This window comes from Bombus pyrosoma, linkage group LG12 (assembly GCF_014825855.1).
Source record: "Bombus pyrosoma isolate SC7728 linkage group LG12, ASM1482585v1, whole genome shotgun sequence".
NCBI classification, from domain to species: Eukaryota; Metazoa; Arthropoda; class Insecta; order Hymenoptera; family Apidae; genus Bombus; species Bombus pyrosoma.
Window position 1 is genome coordinate 11998398 of NC_057781.1, and position 17385 is coordinate 12015782.

The 17385-nt window shown below is 37.4% G+C and overlaps 4 protein-coding genes and 1 non-coding gene across 8 annotated transcripts; 4 read left to right on the forward strand and 1 right to left on the reverse strand.

Moving 5' to 3' along the window:
* The first annotated feature begins 276 nt into the window (after positions 1-276).
* Trnae-uuc lies at positions 277-348 on the forward strand. Its single transcript has one exon. It is a non-coding gene; the product is annotated as a tRNA-Glu (tRNA).
* A 60-nt stretch (positions 349-408) lies between these two features.
* LOC122573939 lies at positions 409-1371 on the forward strand. Its single transcript, XM_043740958.1, has 3 exons — positions 409-692; positions 825-975; positions 1065-1371. Exons 1-3 carry the CDS (start codon positions 509-511, stop codon positions 1189-1191), a joined length of 462 nt encoding a protein of 153 aa, XP_043596893.1. The 5' UTR covers positions 409-508; the 3' UTR covers positions 1192-1371.
* A 166-nt stretch (positions 1372-1537) lies between these two features.
* LOC122573927 (S-phase kinase-associated protein 2) lies at positions 1538-4933 on the forward strand. Of its 4 annotated transcripts, XM_043740935.1 has the most exons (8): positions 1538-1766; positions 1859-1889; positions 2623-2729; positions 2824-3138; positions 3217-3514; positions 3667-4103; positions 4189-4316; positions 4418-4933. In XM_043740935.1, exons 1-8 carry the CDS (start codon positions 1687-1689, stop codon positions 4762-4764), a joined length of 1743 nt encoding a protein of 580 aa, XP_043596870.1. In that variant the 5' UTR covers positions 1538-1686; the 3' UTR covers positions 4765-4933. The 4 variants fall into 4 exon arrangements, with proteins under 4 accessions (XP_043596870.1, XP_043596871.1, XP_043596872.1 ...); XM_043740937.1 differs by lacking the exon at positions 1859-1889 and having other exon boundaries at positions 1636-1766; XM_043740938.1 differs by lacking the exons at positions 1538-1766; positions 1859-1889 and adding an exon at positions 1910-1992.
* Positions 4934-5884: 951 nt separating this feature from the next.
* On the reverse strand, positions 5885-9288 carry LOC122573925 (ATPase family AAA domain-containing protein 3A homolog). The gene is made up of 4 exons (XM_043740932.1): positions 8877-9288; positions 8007-8481; positions 6902-7925; positions 5885-6812 (listed from the first exon to the last, which is right to left on the reverse strand). The coding sequence occupies exons 1-4, from the start codon at positions 9070-9072 to the stop codon at positions 6675-6677; spliced, it is 1833 nt and encodes a 610-aa protein (XP_043596867.1). The 5' UTR covers positions 9073-9288; the 3' UTR covers positions 5885-6674.
* Positions 9289-9965: 677 nt separating this feature from the next.
* Positions 9966-16981, forward strand: LOC122573918 (serine-rich adhesin for platelets-like). The gene is made up of 5 exons (XM_043740883.1): positions 9966-11083; positions 11164-11747; positions 11848-12387; positions 12452-14998; positions 15098-16981. The coding sequence occupies exons 1-5, from the start codon at positions 10263-10265 to the stop codon at positions 15259-15261; spliced, it is 4656 nt and encodes a 1551-aa protein (XP_043596818.1). The 5' UTR covers positions 9966-10262; the 3' UTR covers positions 15262-16981.
* The last annotated feature ends 404 nt before the right edge of the window (positions 16982-17385 follow it).

The following is a 17385-nucleotide window of genomic DNA, read 5'->3' on the forward strand; positions in this document are numbered from 1 at the left end:
TGACTGATGTGGAAATTCGAGGAAAATGAATTACGATGTATGTAAATGAACGTGACGATCGGTGAACGCAAGCAACGCAAGACGCGGTCGGGTGAAACAAACCCCATCCCTGTTTCCTTTCATTTATAACGTACATGTATTATTGCTCCGGAGCGTATCGACCAAATATATCCCCACCTCCATCTCCTTCATTGTATAGATTGTCATCTGTGTTAACACGATACAGCCGATCTTCAATAAACGTAAGTGTCGTCGTCGCCTTAGGTCGAGCAGGACTCCGGTATGGTCTAGTGGCTAGGATACCTGGCTTTCACCCAGGAGGCTCGGGTTCGATTCCCGGTACCGGAAATTTCTTTTGCAACAGAAGTAATTCAACCGAAGTTCCCGGAGCACCCCCTGTCATACGCATAGGATGGCCAACGTGGAGTTTTAGTCCACGTAGTCGGTAGAGGAGTCCGCGACACTACTCCGCTGCTACCTACCGTTATTTAGCGGCAGCGGAGTGTCCATGAGGATTTCTCCACGTACGAAAAAAAGAAAGTCGAGGAGAACAACTATGAATCGAACGAGTTCTCACGGTTCCAACTCATCCGCGGTGGACAAACAATTAGAAAAATTACCACCTTTTAAATTATGTTTTTCCAAAGATAGATTAATTGGCAAATCGAACATACGTGTGTCGAAAATCAACGGTATAGTTTATACGATTTTTAAAACGTATCGCTTTCTTATCACGTGGAACAAAGAAAATTTTTTTACCAACAAATTATTGTTTATTATTATAAAAACTATGATATCGATTATATAGTGTGTTACAATTACAGAAGAATCGATCACACCAAAATTTTACTCGAAGGAATACGAAACTAGAGCGAACAATTTCAACACGATTCGTACATTCGAGGAAACTACGGAAGAGCAGGAAAACGGTGGCAATTGTAGTAGACGCCCGCCAGTTTTGCTTAGCAGCAATGCGTAATTTAAATCTTATGAAAACGATACAAGGCTCTTCTTTATTCGTTTCTCTTTATTTTATTTTAATCAATCAATGATTCCGATTTCAGATACGGCTGGTGGCACGAACAAGGATTACAGCCGCTTCAATCTCGATTCGACTTCCATAGAAAAACGTCCGATTTAGTCAATTTCGGGACAAACGTCCGAAATGAGAAACGGAAGATCGAAAATTAATAGAGTCGAAGCAGTGACGTATGCATATAAATATTGCCAGAGACAAATTCCTTTGTTTATCTATTAGATTTTTTAGTTAAAGGCTATATACGCACGTACATTCATTAAAACGTAAACGAAACAAGTTGTAATAAATGGAAACAGGGTGAGTAGAAATGAAAATAAATTTTCTGGCCGGATTGGAGTTTCTAAGGAAGCAGTTGCGGTTACGCAAACTTTTAAAACAATAACAATCGGAAAAAGCACAACAGCGCCGATCGGATGGTTTAGAGTTTAGGTAAGTAATGTTAAACAGTTGGCGCGCACGATCGATCCCTCAATTTCCCGCCGTCTCGAGATCATTGAACCGTCAACCAATCGGATAAGAGACCAAGGGAATAGATCGAATGGTCGCGAGTGATTCGAGCAATTGGGATTCGTCGCTAACGATTGTTTTCCATGCGTGGAACCAGTGGCGATTGAAAAAAGGGATACGGTGACCGGATTCCGCCAAAAATGAATTCCGTCGTGGCGGAGCACGCGAGGCTCAACGAACACCGTCTCGAAAATTCCAAAGAATTCTCGCCTCCCGAAAGGTAATCTCATTTTACTGAAATTCCCCGCCTTCGAAATAAAACTATCCAGTTTTTCGTAATCATCGTATACATCTCTCTTACCTGTTGCTCAGGGTGATGCAGGTGCATATTTCGCGCCCACAGGTAAGGTTAAGAACCTTTCCCAGTGAATAATTCTTGCGAAATCTATTCGCAAGATATAACAAATTTTCATTCTTTTCGTCGAAAAGATCAAAATTCGTTCACGGTTTGTTTGTCACCCCAGATACTCCAAATTTATAAATGACAAATTCACCAACGAAAGATATTGAAATCACTTTTTTCCCCAATTACGTTCTTCGACTGGTTGCTCTACCACAAAAAACTATTTTTTCTCTTCATACGGAAAATTAATAAACTGTCGGTTGGGGAATTAGTTGAATCATCGTAATTTCTTCTATGTTTCGATGATTTTGTAGTTTTTTCTTAGTAAGATAGTGGGAAGATTGTGTTCTTTGATTTATAAGTATAATTACTAAATTATCAGACTCACAAATATTTCGTTAAAAATATCCAGTTAATAGCTATACTGATAACATTCTTACCGCACCATATCTTTTAAATTGCTTTCCTTTAGTGATTTTCACCAATTATGAGTTATGTTAATCATGTTCAATTACTCGTATGATCATTTATACTAATTAGATCCAAATACAAATGTTTACTAAAAATCGCTTGATGTACATTTTAGTCTATATGGATTGCCTATTTTTCTTGTTTCATTTATTTGTAATTAGAAATTCTGTTTATGTTCAGTTTGACAGTGATCTTTGACCTTAAACATCAAGCTATTTATGATCTAAGTCAAACATAATTTTTCCTATATGCCAATCTGTAGGTTTCTACACAATCTGTGCACTTCTGCGTGACAAAACATACTAGTCTTAAGGAAGACTTAGAAATTACTATGTCCAAAAGATCACCTCCTTCACCTTGGTGGAACAGGTTGCCTTTTTTCTACTCTCTTTTTTATCTGATCATACTATGTAAATGTAAGCTTGTCAGTAATTAATTTTGTATATGCAAATATATTTGACAGCAAACAACTACGCTTAGATGACAGCTGTAATAACAACTTAAACGACAGTTTGAACAGCACCTCCAAACATAGTGCAAAATGGTCGTGTTCTGGTGATACAAGCCTTGTAGAACCTGAAATCTTAGAAGAAATGGGTGTCAGTATGTTAGAAGATGGAGCATCGAATTGTGAAAGTATGAAAAAGTCTCATTCTTTTGAACAAACAATCTCGCCTACTATCTTGGATAACAATGGACAATATAAAAAGATGAATGACTCTCAAAGTCAAGAGTGCATTTATAGAGGTTCCAGCTTAGATACCACTAGTATAGACAGGTTTGTATTTTAACTGTAAAGATTCTTTTCATCAGTTCGCTTACATGTTCACATATTTCTTAACGTATTTTTCAAAAGTTTGGAAGCTACTCGAAGATTGGATCCCAATCCGTACGAACTGGATGAATTTGCAACATATTCAGCAATTGGAAACGAATCTGGTTATTCCTCTAGGGTGGAAATAGATAATTTTATCGATACGAAAGAAACTTTTTCTACAGACAATCTTAATGCTTCAACCAGAGAAAGTAGCCTTGAACAGTTCTATCTATATAGGAGAAAAAGAAAACTTTCGATCCTTGGTGAAGATAAGTTTAACAAATTATCTGATGAGATGATCTTAATGATATTAAAATGGCTTCCAAAGAAATGTCTGGTAAGATTACAAATTAATAGAAATAAATAACACAGATAATTAATGGGCAAAGCATATGAATAACATCAAATATTTTATGTCCTGTTCGCCTTTCTTCTTTTTCTATTTTTTGTCTTCTTTTCTTTTTTTTCTTTCTTTCTTTTTTTTGTTAGGTACGTTCCATGTTGGTCTGTAAACGATGGTGTCAAATAGCGCGAGATGAAGCGTTATGGAGCAGGTTGGATTTAGGCAGCAAAGTCTTGAACGAAGGTACATTGGGTCATATATTGCCACGAGGTGTTCAAATACTTCGACTTGCACAAGCAGAAATTGCAGATCCTGTATTTCTTGAAAACAGTGAAGTTCTTATCGACGGTTATATTAGTAAACTGCAGTACTTTGACCTTTCGATGGCAGTGATTTCTCCAGATGGATTAGCTATGTTATTATCTAAGTGTAAATACCTTAAAAAATTATCTCTAGAAAAGTGTACAGTGAATAGATCATGTTGCAAAGCTATCAGTGATAATAATGACTTAGAAATTTTAAATTTAACGATGTGCGAAGGTATGGACATTGAATGTATCAAGGATTTGATGAAGCTTACAAAGTAAGAAAAATTATTTGCGAGAAATAATTTGGTTGGCGTTGGTTAGCGAGAAATGTTTTTTAACGTGTTATTTTAATATTTTCAGTCTCAATGCTGTCAATATGGCTTGGTGTGGTTTAGATACCGATACTATGGCGTTACTTTGTAAATCGTTACCTTCATCCGTCACGCGTTTAAATATAGCTGGATGCAGAAAAACCATTACAGATGATAGTAAGTACAAGTTTCGTGGTTTCGAAAATTTATGTGAAATCTGGTTATCCGTCATGCTAGTTCGACTGACAGTATTTTTCTTTTTTTTTTCCTTGTTTCAGATGTTAAGGATTTAGTGAAAAGTTGCCCAGATATGGTAGAATTAGATTTGAGCGATTGTACTATGCTTACAATGAATACTGTTCGTAATTTACTTGATTTGTCAAAATTAGAGCATCTGTCGCTAAGTCGTTGTTATGGTATACCTCCGTCGACGTACGTAACATTGGCGTATATGCCATCTTTGTTATATTTGGATGTTTTTGGTGTAATACCCGAACCAGTACTGAAATCATTACAAGTTACCTGTGGCGAAACCCAACTTAATAAGTTCCTATACAGTTCCGTTGCAAGACCAACCATTGGTGTCCGAAGAACAAGTATTTGGGGGCTTCGCGTTAGAGATTGAACGTAATTATTGTAACTAATTGATTTTATACACAAATAGTGGTAAAGACCAATTAAATACCAAAGGGAACCTGAAATGTACGTGCGTGGCTTTTTACAAAATGTCTTCTTAATAAGAGACTGATTTTACAATCCTGTTGAAATAAAATTAAAACAATATGCTTTTTCTATATCATTCTCTTTGTCTTTCGTTCGTTCTTTTTTTTCTTCTTCTAAATTAAATACATTTTAAATTCGTTTCTCTGTCAGTATTTACGTAGAGAGGGTAAAAATAATTGAATGCTGAGAAAAGTAGTTTGGAGAGTATATGTATATTTGAAGACTTACGTGTTTTTTGTTTCAATGAACTCGTAAAATTTACATAGCTCGATTCATATAGCGTGCGAAATGTAAATGTACTAAGCACGATTGTATGCTACATAGAGTTCGAAAGAATTACATGCAGTCCTGTTCATAAGCCACCGGACACTTGCTTATTTTGACCATAGTGATTGTTTGAATGTAAATACGACTTTCTGTATTGATACTCATTGTTTACCCATAAGTTACTCAATTAAATCAAGATATGCATGATTTTATACTATGACCTATATTATAAAATAAAATTAGCATTTATATCAAATGTTAAAACTACGTACGTTATGTCAAGAATATGTATAATAATACATTAATTTTGTTCAAAGTATGCAAGTGTCAAGTAACTTGTAGATGGGAGTGTATATAATTTACTGAAAGAGTTAAGTATGCAAACGTTGCACGTGTATATTAATTAATTAAATTAAGTAATTAAATATGACAGTATCAGCTTAATTTTAATCTCACCAGCGGTATTTTTTGAATAAATAATACTTCTAATGTAAAAATATTTCTTTTCGCTTGATACGTGAAAGTTTATATTTTTAGCACTATCTTACTCTTTCTTTCCTTGCTGTTCATTTTATTACAAATGCTACATCTCGTGTTAACATGTTAATTAATATTTCTTTTCAAATCGAATTTATATTTTAGTGCTTGTAAGTTCTTCTATAATAACGTCGATGTTGGTAATAAAGAACATTTATTTTTCAAACAATAAGTAATTAATTTAAAAGAATTTAATTTTTTAAATAAATAACAATAAAAAGATATTAAATATTTATTAATAATTATAAGAGTACACTTGAACGTTCCTTAAACGTTTATATCGAATTATTTTAATGTTTATATATCTATGATTATTGTAATTTAGATACAGAAACTTATAAGATAGGATATTACATGTACATGAACTCTTTAGTAGTACTGTTGAATGATATCGATTAAATCTGCATCCTATTTTCCAACAATTTATTATCAATTTAAAACCTACTACTTCTGGATTCCTGAGAATTTTCTGTTACTATTTATTTAATCCGATAAATTCGCTAATACGAAATTGACAATATACAGAAAAGCTCAAGAAACTTACTACTTAGAAATAAGCGAAAAGAAAGAACGAAGCTGGTAGTAAAATATTAAAGTACATATTTGAATTTTAATGATTCGTGTGAATTTTTTTAGGATTTGTAAGACTTCTGCCTCCATTAAATTGTAACCGAAGTACGTTTTAGAGCATATTCGCTGTCAGTCAAGCACTCTTATATACAAATACACACACACACGCACACACAAATATAAATATATATATATATATATTTATATATATGTATGTATATAAGTGTACGTAATGTTTAATCTAACTAGGAATTTACAACAAATATACTTCTACCTTAAAATATTTATACACGTATATTTTGTATAGAAAACAAGAAGTCAGTATTAATTCCGTCCTCTCGTAACAATATCATTTACACCTTCTCCATTGTCATTTACTAATAATTGATTTCTTAATGAAATATCGCTTGCAACATTTTGTGCAATTACGGTAATTAATTAAGCCGTCGCTATGGAAGTTGTGTCCGATGATGATTCGACTGCTGTCTTGGATTTTATAGGTTGGATCTCTATTTCTTTTTCAGTGGCGTAAATCGATTTCGCCTCTTGCTTTTCTTGTTCGCTCTGCCACTGAACCTATACAAATCCCAAACAAAAACAAATATTATAAATAATTTCTCAACATTATAAGAAAGTAAGAACGGTAAAAAGTAATTATTTATCACCTTTTGCTTGTGTTGCTTAACAGCCTCATTGCACTTATCGATAACCATTTGTTCCGTTAATACACCATCTTCGGAAGCATAAGCTGCTGCTTGCCAGGTGACACCTAATTTCGCTAGTTCCCTTCCAGACATTCCTTCGGTTATTTCGGCTACTTTACTACAAAGCGCGTTATAATCAAATTGTGCAACTTTTAACCTTTTATTGCCCTCGATCGCTGGTTGAAGAACGAATTTGTCGAAATAAAGTCGAACTAAACGTTCACGCTCTGCCCGACCCGGTAAGTGAAACTCTACCATTTCATCCAATCTATCGTTTACAGCCCAATCGAATTGTTCTGGAGTGTTTGAAGCGAGAATCAACATGAATTTGTTGCTCTGCTCACCAGTTCTGTAGAGGAACGCATTTAACATCGCTCTCAAATCTTCTGAAATATGCTCACTCGATCGCTTCCTTAAAAAGGCATCCGCCTCGTCGATGAAAAGCAAAAGACCTTTTCTGGACGTTGCTGCCCAGTCGAAAACTTTATGAATAGCAGTAACACCATCTCGACCCAATGGCGCCAAATCACCACCAGTCACAATCGCGTAGTCCATACCCGAGTGTTCCGCTAACTTCTTTGCGAACATTGTTTTACCCGTCCCAGGAGGGCCATGCATCAATATATTTCTATACATCCCGCGATTTTGTTTCGTATTCTTCGTAGCTATCGCGATATCGCGTAATCTTTCTTCGAGCTTTGGTGCTAAAACAACACCGGATAAAGCATCGGTCTGTTTATTTTTTAATTTCTTTGTCGCTTGGATAGGATGCCGTAACGTATCCAATACTGTAAATCTAGAAGTTTCTCGAACGAGAGACGGTTTCCCTAGCCGCGATTCTATGTATCGCGCAGCGACACCCGTTGTACCTTTCGCGGTATATACTCCGAAAGCCAACAAAGACAAGCCTCCAGCTGCAGCGATAACTTTATCCCAGTCTTGAAGAAAAGCTGTGAGCCCAGTGCCTAATACCGAACCAGCGGTTCTGAAATTAATATTCGATAAATATCATTCGATGCTTTCAATTCCGCTATCGCATCGACGTCCAAATTGTTTTTCTACTCACTTTATCGACTCCAAAACTGTTACTCGTTTTTCGGACGCTTTCACCCTAATTTGCTCTATATTCAGATCTTGATTTTCTCTGTCTATTTTTGCTTTCGCTTTAACTTCTGCTTCCAATTTTTTCATTTCATTTTTGTGTCTCAATTCCATTTCATGTTCTATCGTGGCTTTCCTCATTGCTTCTTGTTTCGCCACTGATTCTTCCTGCCTCCTCAAATTTTCATCGTTCATTCTCTGTTGTTGTATCAGTTGGTCGTCGTATCGCTTTCTTGCTAATTGATCTTGATATTGAGCTCTCATTTGATGTTGTTTAGTTTCTTCTTGCAAGACCTTTCTCCTTTCCTCCCCGTCAATACGTTTTTGTTCAGCTTTCATTTGCTCTATGCTAGCTTCATACTTTTTTACTTCTGCTTGTCTTTCCATTTGTTTGGTAGTTTCTTGCATTTTAGATAGCTCTAAAGCCTCTTTGGCATGCACTATAAAAACAAGAAGAGAATAAGAATCTCGTTTGAGATACGCTGGATAAAATGCAAAAACTCAAATAACTTACATCACAAAATTCTCTATTTTACGCATCAATAAAAAAAATAAAGGAGAGAAATTATAGAATGATCGAGAAATGAAAAATTATTAATAAAAGTATTGCGAGTTGCGTAAAAGTTTACCGCTTCATAACTATTTTCATTGATGAAAACAATTTCTGAAGACGGTATTCGATAACGAATCATTGCATCATCATGGAATTAGACTATTATCGGAGTATCATGTTATACAGAACATGAGGTCCTTAACCTAGGAAATCATTGTTTGCTTACGTAACCTCGCGTAACAATATTTAATCGAAAGAAAAAATGAAAGTAACCGATCATACAAGATTTTTCGAGCTCCTTGGCAGCTGTTGCTGCTCTTTCTAAAGCACTCGAGTCAAATCGATACGGTTCCATTTGAGAAATTCTAGGCGGTGGTGCACGATCATCTCCGCCTCCAGCCCCATCGGATGCCGGTGGTTGTACAAATTGCGAAAAGTCTTGCGGTTGTGCATTACGATACCCAAAAAGCCACGACATGGTTTACTGTACTTTAAAATGCTGTTATAACCGTTGGCCGACTAGGTCGATAGCACTCGCGTCTATTAACCTTCCTGTTTTTACTATCACGAGGAATTCCCACGTGCGCTACCAGCGTGAAAACTGAAACAAGTGGATTGTGGACATTTATCTTTCTTAAAACCTTATCTGAACAATGAAACGGATGGAAATGGAAAGTCAAAATTATATTATATGAACCTTACATCAGTTTGAATAAATTTCTTTCTATATGATGATCTGTATAATAGTGAACAAGGAATAAATAAATGACATTTAAAAGTAGCTAAAAAATTCAAATGTAGAAATTTGGATATTTGAGAATATTATTTATATCTTCGCTATTTTCTACTGCAACACATTTCATAATAATTTATATAATGTTTCAATTTTATTTAAAACTAGAAACACTCGTTATTCGAAAATAATCATATATAATTCAAATAATAATATCATGTTATGTATATTATATATGCGTACGTATTCCGAATTCCAATCTTATTGTTATTCCAAGTACGTATATAATCTAATGTAGCGTATTATAATATAACAATATGCCCATTGCTTATTGCTTTGAATTATCTTTCACGTAAGATACATATAATAGGGTTTTTTTCTCTTATCAAATGGTACAGCTAGAATTAATTAAAATTGCATTATTATTAATAAATAAATAAACATATACATTCTATTCGGAAATTATAAAGTACGCATTCTTTTTATTAGGTTATAGTTATTTGAATTTGAAACGGAAGTGTGTATGCAACTACTAAACTGCTGTAACATTAAATTTTCGAAAGGAAAGATGCCGCTCCGTGCTCCGTGTATGAATCAATTTAGTTAAAACAACGCCGGAAGCTTGGATTTTTGACCGCCATACGATAGTATGACCGTCTTACTGTAATAGCGGAAGGTTGATCGTAATAGAGGTTGTAAAATATTTTCTAGAAATCATCATTTGATCGGCGATTTAATAAGAAAATGTAAAGTTTTAGTCGAAATTTTTTTCTAATAAATTAAAAAACATATTAATAACTCGAAAAACGATAATTAATATGTACTACGTAGTAGTTGCTACGTCGATAATGTCGTCGAGTATAACGCAGCAAGGTTCCGGTAATTCAGTGAATGTGCTCTTTTCAAACATGGAGAGGTTACTTGTTTGAAATAATATGTGGGAATTAAGAAATCGGAGTGTGATCATTTTAGTAAGTGTGTTGAGTGGGTGCGTGTTTCTGTACAACGTTTGGGGACCGATTTTTATTCTTACCATTTCATTGTTTCTTACGATTTATGCGTGCTATTTTTTAATTATCAACGACAGCTTATTGTCGCCGCACGCGTTCCTTTTACTGGATTACTGCAAACACATTTCTTTCGAAGTTCGTACGAGTTTCGGGACCGTCATCGATCACGTATACCGGTACATCCGACAATTTTTTGAGGCTGCGATTTGCCGTTTTCGAAAACGATATCTAACCCAAAGACGACCCTACTCTAGGATGGAAAGACGACGAGGATCGAATTATCAGCTTAGTACCGATCCTTATCCAACTAGGAAACGTTCTTCCCATTTTGGATCGATCACGCAGCTTAGCCCAATTCCAAAGAATTTACAAAAAGCCAATGTGTCAAACGATATCAGTTCGAAAATTTATTTTTATCCTAATTCCGAACATTCGTCGTACGATCACGATTCCTTTGTTGCCAAACGTACTTCGACACCAATGCTGTCACGAAATAAAGAGGAATTAGAAAATCAAACGTTCAAGTTGTCACCTTCTGGTCAAGTATTATCAAAGAGGCCGTCTCCTCTGTACGGACAGAGTCATGTTCTGATGCAGGTAGAAAATTCAACGTATTTTGATGCCGAAGGTTCTTCATGGGATTCTAGTGTAACTTCTAAAGTAGATACAAAAGTAGGAGAAAGAAAAGCTATTCAAACAGCTACCGGGCCCCTCTTAGCATCGACTAGATACAACATCGATCCCAAGTAAGTAGCCTAAACTACCTTAATCGATCATAGATATTCGCAGCTCTATGCGAGTACAGAAATTTGTAATATAATTGCAGAGTATACAATGATGTAACCTCTCCAGGACTTACGGCTCGATTGACTAAATATGCTACTGAAGCAAGCAACAAGTTGGCTCATCAATCCAAATATCGGGTAGGGCAATTTCCAAAAGTAAATCTCCATGCTAGTTCAGTTCCGTTGATAAATGTGAAGTCTATGAAAACAAGGACACCGGGGACAGTTAGAGTAGCACCGTCTCATACCATACGATATTCTCCACCATCAAAGCAAAATATTTTGTCGAATGTGCGTCACTCTGACAATAGCTGTTCCTCGCCTAGCGTCGCCCAAGCTCTAAGGGAGATATCGCTAAAAAGACACGCTTCGAGGGAAGATGTCGCTTTCGACCCGGCGAAGAAACAACGAAGAGATATCGTTGCTAGTAAGGAATTTGAGGTACAGGATGAAACAAAGCAGAAAAGGAGCAGAGAAGAATCCTTGAAATCGGAAGAAGATATTTCTCCCCAAAGTAATAAAATTGTTCGACCCACGAAACGTACTAAAACGCCGTCGTGTTACGATATTATAAATTCGCTCAGTTCTAGCAAGCACGTTGTTTCCGGAGTCAAAAGGAAAGCTAGTAAGTAGTAGGTCGAAATAATTTGTAATCTTGTAATGGCAACGATAACGACAACGATAAAATAATTGGATTCGTTTTACATTTCGCTTGTTTATTTTAGGAGATTTTTCACGAAGCGGAACCCCAGATTTCGAAAAGCATTTTAAATCTTTGGAATGTGTTCAAAGTGCTAGTACGGAAACGATAGCACAGGTTCCGAGCACAAGCCCAAAATATCCTGACTACGAGTTAACGGAAAGAAGAAATAATTCACATGCGTCTAACTCTGTCGATAAGCTACAAGAACATTCACCGTTGAAGGGAATTTTAAAAGCAAAAGGAAATTTTAACAATAGAAGTATAGAAAATGAATCAGACCTCAAACACACAAAACGTTTGAATGCGCAGAGTAGCGATAAAGATTGTTCCGTAGAATCGACCGAGTCTATCGAATCAGCCAAGTTAACACACAAGTTATTTATGAGGGCAGAACCGGAAAGAAATGAGAAGTTACGGATGTTGGTCGAAGAGCAGGGTAATATACGAGCGAAGTTTACTACCGACGATGTAGAAGAGATAAAGAAAGAAGATATTACAGACATGAGGCAAACGAGCATGAAAGCAAGACTTCAAAGCATGTTTGATGCCATATCTGGTAAAGGTAAGAAAATTCAACGTGCGAGTACGTTCGTTTTTAATTTACGAATATTCGTTTTTGTTTCCAGCTGCCAGTCGGATTAACCCAGACGTGGTGATTCAAGCGGAAGAAGTAAATGCCGTCAAGTCTGTTGCATGTACTGTCACTTGTGCGACCCTTAATTCTTCAACTACCACTACGAACGTTAATACCACACCCATTTCCACATCGGCTGTGGCACCTAGTCCTGGTAGCAGCGAATCGAATACAAAGTCACCGAAGTACGTGGCTTTTAATTTACCAGCCAAAAATACTTCCTCGAACACGAACGTTCAGTTTGCCGATACGTCTGAGAAGAAAATTGAAAACGTCTTAACTTCCGTGGCAGACAAAACGATCAATTCCACTCTTGGGGTTACGTTTTCGACTACGAAATCTGAAATCGTATCTCAACCTGTTGTTTCGAGCTCAACTACGACCAGTTCGATGAGCTTTAACGTACAAAATTTCGATTCTAACAAATCAACTACGATCACATCGGCGACAAGTACATCGTCGATTCGTACCACGTTCATGTTCGATACCGTGTCTGCCAATAATAAATCCCCTTTACTTGCTGTTCCTGCGACAACTAGCATTTTTGGGAAAGTTACCACTACCGCGCCAATATCTTCGGTAATTTCTATGAATACGACTGCAGCAAACACTAAAAACGAGCCGAGTCAAAGCAACCCAAGGACAAACGTTTCGCAAGTTGCGACAATCTGTTCGACGAGTGTGAACGTATCGATCGGAAATATGAAAGGCGGTATGATCTTCACATCGCCGCACACAAATCCAGTAAATTTAAGCACTGTCGCGGGAAAGAGAGAACAGAATACGGGATTTACATCGATCGACACGAAAGCAAACGTTATGCCATTCACAAGTGTTGCAAATATTACTGGCTCGAATGACGCATTGAATAGAAAATCGAACGTGAACGTATCGACGCCGTTTTTTACATTCGGAAGCAAAACCAATAATCCACCGACAACGTCCACCAAGTCCGCCGAAGGATTCGTATTTGGGTCAGCAGGGAATGCGTCAGAAAATAGCGAAACGTTTGGAGCTTCGACGAGTACACCTCGGCAGGCTTCGATGATTCCTAACGCAGCGACGTCTTCGAATAATGGTAATAGTGGCACGCAAGCTAATAGCGCCACGGATGCAAGCTCAGCTAATACCGGTTTCGAAGCAAACGCAAAAGTTAGCTTACCTACTTTCGGATCATCGACAGACTCGACCTTTGCATCGCATCCTTCGTCCAGTTCGTCCGTAAACGATAGCAAAGCTGGCTTTTCTTTCGGTAAAGCATCGATGACGACAAATACAGCGACCGGTACCTCGAATGTAGGTCCATTCGCCGTTGCGAACAATAATTTGCCTTCGAGCTTTGGAGCTTCATCGTCGACGACATCGACATCGACGTCGACGATCAATAGTAGTATGGCCCAGATCGCTCCGAATACCGGCTCGATATTTACTAACTCGTCATCCGCTCCATCGATCTTCGGGACAACGACAGTGAGTAATCAGCCAGTTTTCGGTACGTCTTCTAACTTGAGCGCCAGCACAGCTACCTTCACTCTCCCGAAGAGCACGACCACGTCAGTTTTTGGTTCTAACGTTGCCACTACCACCTCTGCTGGATTCGCATCCACGAATTCGATGCCAATATTCTCGAGCATAGCCGGTGGGTCATCTATGGGAGCAATAAACACAACTTCCATTCCCATGTTCGGTTCTAGCGCGAGTACATCCACATCCGGAATAAACACCGACGGAACAACCAACGTCAGTAGTAACTTGTTCTCGAGCGCGAATTTGACCACCTCGATATCTATGTTTTCTACGACGAGCAATATCTTTGGCCAGGCGAATTCGGCAACAGGTACGAGTTTCAAAAGCAGTTCGGGAGTGTTTGGAAACAACAGCGGTTCGACGTTATTCGGTTCGACGCAACCAACTACGTCATCGACGTTCGGCGCCGCTGCAAATGTTTCCAGCAATTCGACCGCTTCCACTTTTGGTTCTACCAACATTCCCGTGAGCAACGCATCCGTCCCGGTTTTTGGCAGTGCAACTACCGGTACCCCCGACTTTGCCTCGCAAAATCAAAACAAGGAGAATCCAGGAGCGCAAACTTCTGCCTCGCAAAACTTTGGTATGAGCTCGATATTCAGACGCGACAATACCGGTGGTGCTCCCGTGTTTGGAGCCGCGAACGGTACCACCAGTCATTTCAATTCTCCCGTGCCGAATAACACGTTGGCCGGGCAAAACGTCTCTATCTCGTCGAACCCTACGTTCGGCATGGGAACTGCACCCACAGCAAACGGCCCATCAGCATTTAGCGACAGCAACAAGGTATCACCGTTCGGAGCGCAACCTTCCACCTTTGGGACTCCTAACGTGTCCTCTACTCCCACTTTTGGAAACGCTAATGCAAACGAAAGCAACAGCTCTGGAATATTCACCTTCGGAACAAACCAAAAACCACCGCAACAGAACGCTACCGCGTTTGCCTTTGGCAGCAATAACAATACTTCCGCTTCTGCACCTTTCCAGTTTGGCACGACAACTTCGAATTCAGGTAAAGACGATTCTCCATCTTTCTTACAATTTCAATTACACTAATATCTTCTCCTATCCTCGGTTATACATTTCGATTAATACATTTTAAACAATTCAGGTACAGGATTTAATTTCTCCGCTCCAACAACAACTCCATCCATCAACTTCGGCACAACTAATTCCACAACGACATTCAATGCTTCCACACCTGGTATGTTCAGTATAGGAAGCGGCTCTAGCGCTTCAAGATACAGAAATACACGGACCAGAAAACTGAGATGATGGAGAATGTAAATCTCGCTAGCATCTTTTCAAATATTCTTCGTCAGAATATGTAAACGCGTCATTTGATTTTTTAATACCGTTATTTTGTAATTCTAGCATCGTAATTCGGCAGAATCCTGTCAAAAAACGATGCCCCTCAAATTCATGCAGCTCTATTACACTGAAAACGGAATTATAGAATGGAATCGACATTTTAACGTTACAGTTTTCACCATTGTTAATCTTATCCATCTTGTACATACGAAAATGTTAAAGCGGGTCTTTATCTATCACTATGTTAAAGTCTGCTTAAGTTACATTACGTGTAATGCACATGCATATATATATGTATATACATATATATATATATATATATATATATATATATATATACACACACGTACAGATGTATAGAAGAATAAAATGCGTGATTGTTTTATTAAGGAAAATCAAATACCTGTTACAAGCGTGTTTGCTCACGGAACATTGTATATTTAACTTTTAACGTTCATCGATCTGTGAATCGTCGAGGACGTTAATTATTCTTTATCTGCTAACTTCTTACCAAGCATCGAGTTTTGATAAACGTTAAAGGTTCTTCATATTTATTCGAGTGACATTTATACTATATCCGGCCACTAAAATGTTTTTGACATACGATATTTAAATATTGTAAATTTTCTTTCTTTTTTTTTCTTTTCTTTTCTTTTTAACCATTTTCTTTTGTATTTTTTTACACAGGCAAAAAGATTCGAGCGACGAAAACGCTTCGTGTTTTGAAATAAGTCATCAATTTACAAATTTCCAACATTTCGATAAACATATTTTTTGTTTTGAACGCGACGAGATCGTTAATTGCAATAGTTTATTTCGTTTTTATTTTGCCATAATACTTTTGTCCCTTTTCCTTTTTTCTTGATACGATAGCTACTTCGGATACAGAAATAAGACTTATAGGTGTGTAAACGGAGATCATTTTTGTCTTCTTTATTCGACGCAGAGGAAAAAGTAAAACAATTGTAAAAGAAAATGGGCGAAGAAGAAGTAAAAGGGCAACAAAGAGTATTAACGCTCGCCGACAAATTGGCGTAAGTACGTCGAATAAAAAAGTAAGTGAAACGTCGATGACGTTTATAATCGAACGATTGTATCTTATGATCGAGGAGCACAAAATACTCAATCGATATGTGAAAGTAACGTGATAGAGAGAGGCGACGGAACATACAGGTGCAGTTCTCTATGCCATGTTGTAAGAAATGCGTAATTATTTTTTTCTACATTTTCAGGCAGATATATCATCTCCGTAAGGAAACGTTGTAAACTTTGAAAAATGTCAGAAATACGAATACCAATAGTGTTGGAGAAATACATTTTACACTTGCGATGTGGTTTTCCCTCACAACCTTTGTCCTTGGTTGTTTATATGTACATATGTATGTATACTAATAATACAACTACATAATTCCACTGTGTATTCGCTACGATTCGGTTTCGTAGTTTATAGCGTTAGTCGAATTTCGCTGTAAAAGGTTCGTTCGTTAAAAATCGTGCCGATATATGCCTATGACCTGTATCTTGTGCCTCTGATATGTGTTTCAAAACAAGGTGACATAAAATCTATCCGATAATGTCGTTAAAATTATTATAAGTACGAACGGTACGTCAATGCTTGTCACGATATCCCAATAACTGCTCTACGTTTGTATGACAAAAACAAATAATAATTCTAGTACAAGAATTTAGTAGCAATGTTATTCGCGGCTAATATTCAGAGCGTTCCGACGCGAAATTGTATCGCCAATCCAAATTCCGTTGGAAATGTCGTTTTAGATTTGGTGGTAAGCCAAAGCGGTGAAAAAGTCTAATCGAATTTCATTGGTACTTAACGGAGGGAAGGAGGGTGAGGAGGGGAGAGGGAGACGGAGAGGGGCAGAAATTGGGAATGAAAGCGCAATTGAAAAAAGAAGAATAAGGAAGGAATGAAGAAGGGAGAAGAGACACGAAAAGAAGAAATGTCAAGTATTGTAAATTGTATCGATATCGTTAAATGGTTGGCGATCGGTAAAAAAGATCGAACAGAAAAGTAAAGGCGCGCGCGGTCGAACGAGGAAGAAAGCATGGTGGAGAGCGAGCGTGCGAGGA